The following is a 2289-nucleotide window of genomic DNA, read 5'->3' on the forward strand; positions in this document are numbered from 1 at the left end:
GGGCCGGGGCCAGCGGCGGCAAGGAGGGGGGCAGCGGCGAGGGTGGCAGCGGCGAGGAGGACCCGACGGCGTCCGCGCAGGAGGCGGGCGGCGCGGCAGAGGAAGGCGCCTCCCCAGGTGTGGTGAAGGCTGGAGAGAGCGGCAGCGGCGGGATCAAACCTGAAGCGCAGCGGCCTCTTGAAACGTCTTGATAAAGAATGTTGTCTTGTGTGCATGGGTCGGCGCCCTGCAGTGGCCCAGGCAGTCGGCTTGTGGCGTTGGCGGGCATCTCACACCCGCCTTGCTCGCACTAGGCGCGGAATTCCCCCACCGCATCACACCACCACCCGCACCCCGCCGTGCGAGCAGGTGAGAGCCGGGGCGAGCGCGCGCCTCCCCGCGGTGCCGCTCCGCGGCGCGATTTGGGCAGCGGCCGCCCGGCTCCGGGGCCAGCGGAGGACGCTCCGCCGCCGCTGCTGCCGCGGCCCGCGTTCCCGGGAGCGCTGCCGCCCCTGCCAAAGGCGAAGGGCGGCGCCGCTGCCCCCGTTGGCGGCGAGGGCAGCAGCGGCAGCAGCAGCCGTAGCAATAGCAGCAGCAGCACCGGCAGGGCTGTCGGCGACGGCAGCGGCGCCGGCGATAGCAGCGGCAGCAGCAGCAGCACCGGCAGGGCTGCCGACCGCGGCGACGACGCCGCCAGCAGCAGCGACAGCAACGCCAGGGCTGCTGATGAGGCGCGTGGGACGGACGCCGGCAGAAGTCCAGAGCCCAGCGGCAGCGGCAGCGCCGGCGAGGGCGCCGGTGGCAGCGGCAGCGGCAGCGGCAGCGGCAGCGGCAGGCAGGAGTCGCCCGAGCGCGAGATGGCGCGGGAAGTCGAGGAGTTGGTCAAACAGCGGTCAGACTTGCTGAAGCAGCGGCTGGCGCTCGCCCGTGCGTTCAGCCAGGCGCCCGCAGAGGGCAGCGGCAAAGGGCGCAGCGACGGCGGCGGCGGCGGATCGGACGCGGCAAGTTCTGCCGGGGCTGGTGGGAGCGGAGGTGAGCCTGTGGACGCTGCAGCTGCGGCGGCGGCAGCGGCGGCTGCTGCGTCTGCTGCTGCTGCTGCTGCGGCGGCGGCAGCTGCAGGCGGCGCGGGCGGAGGCGAGGATGATGACAAGGCAGTGGTGAGGCCGCGGGCGGGTGTTGCAGACGAGACGGAGGCCGAGGGCGAGGGCGAAGAGGAGGAGGCGGAGGAGGGTGAGGAGGGGGCCGAGGTTGTGGTCACTGAGGACGGCATCGTGATGATCGGCGGCGTGGCGGTGGGCGAGCTCGTCATCCAGGACAGCGATGACGACGACGACGACGACGACGACGATCACAGCGATGACGATGGCGATGCGGAAGTGGAGGAGGTGGAGGCCGTCAGCCTGGGCGACAGTGATGATGACGATGACGACGAGGGCATCCCGGCGGAGGAGGAGGCGCAGATTGCGCGCATCGCGCAGCAGCTGCTGCTGGAGCAGCGCCTGGCGGACCTGGGGCGCGCGCAGAGCCTGAGGATGGGGGAGATGAGCCTCGAGGAGACGATGGTGCTCATGACGGGCCTCAGTCGGCTGTCGCAGGTGCGGGGCGGGCTGGGTATTGTGGCAACCTTGCCAGCGGAGGGTCGCAGCGGCACGGGTGCCTGCGAGTGAGGGGAAAGGGTGGCGGGCGCCGCCGAGGGGGCCAGGTGGCTTGTTGAGCACCCCCCCCTGTCCCTGGTGTGCGGCCATCATCTCTCACCAATGCACTGACCCTGTAGCTTGCCTGGTGTGAATGCACGGTACACGCGCTATTGTACGCACGCGCTCTGTCTCACACACGTACACACACACCCTGACACACACACACACATGATAACAAACGCGCACACAACCACGCACGCGCACTTTTTTCTGTTCACCCCACAAAGGGCATGGAGCCTTCTGATGACGAGGCCGCGCTGCTCTCGCGCCTGCTGGTCGAGGGCGAACTCATCCCCAAGGGCGCGGGAGACAGCGCCCTCCGCAGCCGCAGCCGCTCCATCGCCCGCCGCCGCGCCGGCCGCGGCGGCCGCGGCGGGCGGCGGGATGACGATGACGAGGAAGACTACATCGGGAAGCGGCCGCGGGGCCCCTGGCGGGACACGGCCGTGCGGCCCGACTTGTCATTAGTGCGCTGGCCCGGCCAGCAGCCGCGCACACGCCGGGAGCGGCGGGCGCTCAACCTGCGGCGCGCACGGTTGGCGCGGCTCCGCGCGGCGGACGGGGCGCGGGGGGCGGGCGGCGCGGGCGGCGCAGGCGCGGCGGGCGCGGGCGC

The 2289-nt window shown here is 72.3% G+C and overlaps 1 protein-coding gene across 1 annotated transcript in view; it reads left to right on the forward strand.

Moving 5' to 3' along the window:
* Window positions 1–1646, forward strand: part of MNEG_10568 (hypothetical protein) — a gene marked incomplete at both ends in the record, with an annotated part of 4282 nt that extends 2636 nt beyond the window's left edge. The window contains one exon of the mRNA XM_014040960.1: window positions 349–1646. Within this exon, the coding sequence (XP_013896414.1) occupies window positions 349–1646 (1298 nt within the window). The remainder of the gene's footprint in view (window positions 1–348) is intronic.
* Window positions 1647–2289: the final 643 nt, after the last annotated feature.

The sequence above is a fragment of the Monoraphidium neglectum genome (genome assembly GCF_000611645.1).
Source record: "Monoraphidium neglectum strain SAG 48.87 unplaced genomic scaffold scaffold02370, whole genome shotgun sequence".
NCBI lineage: Eukaryota > Viridiplantae > Chlorophyta > Chlorophyceae > Sphaeropleales > Selenastraceae > Monoraphidium > Monoraphidium neglectum.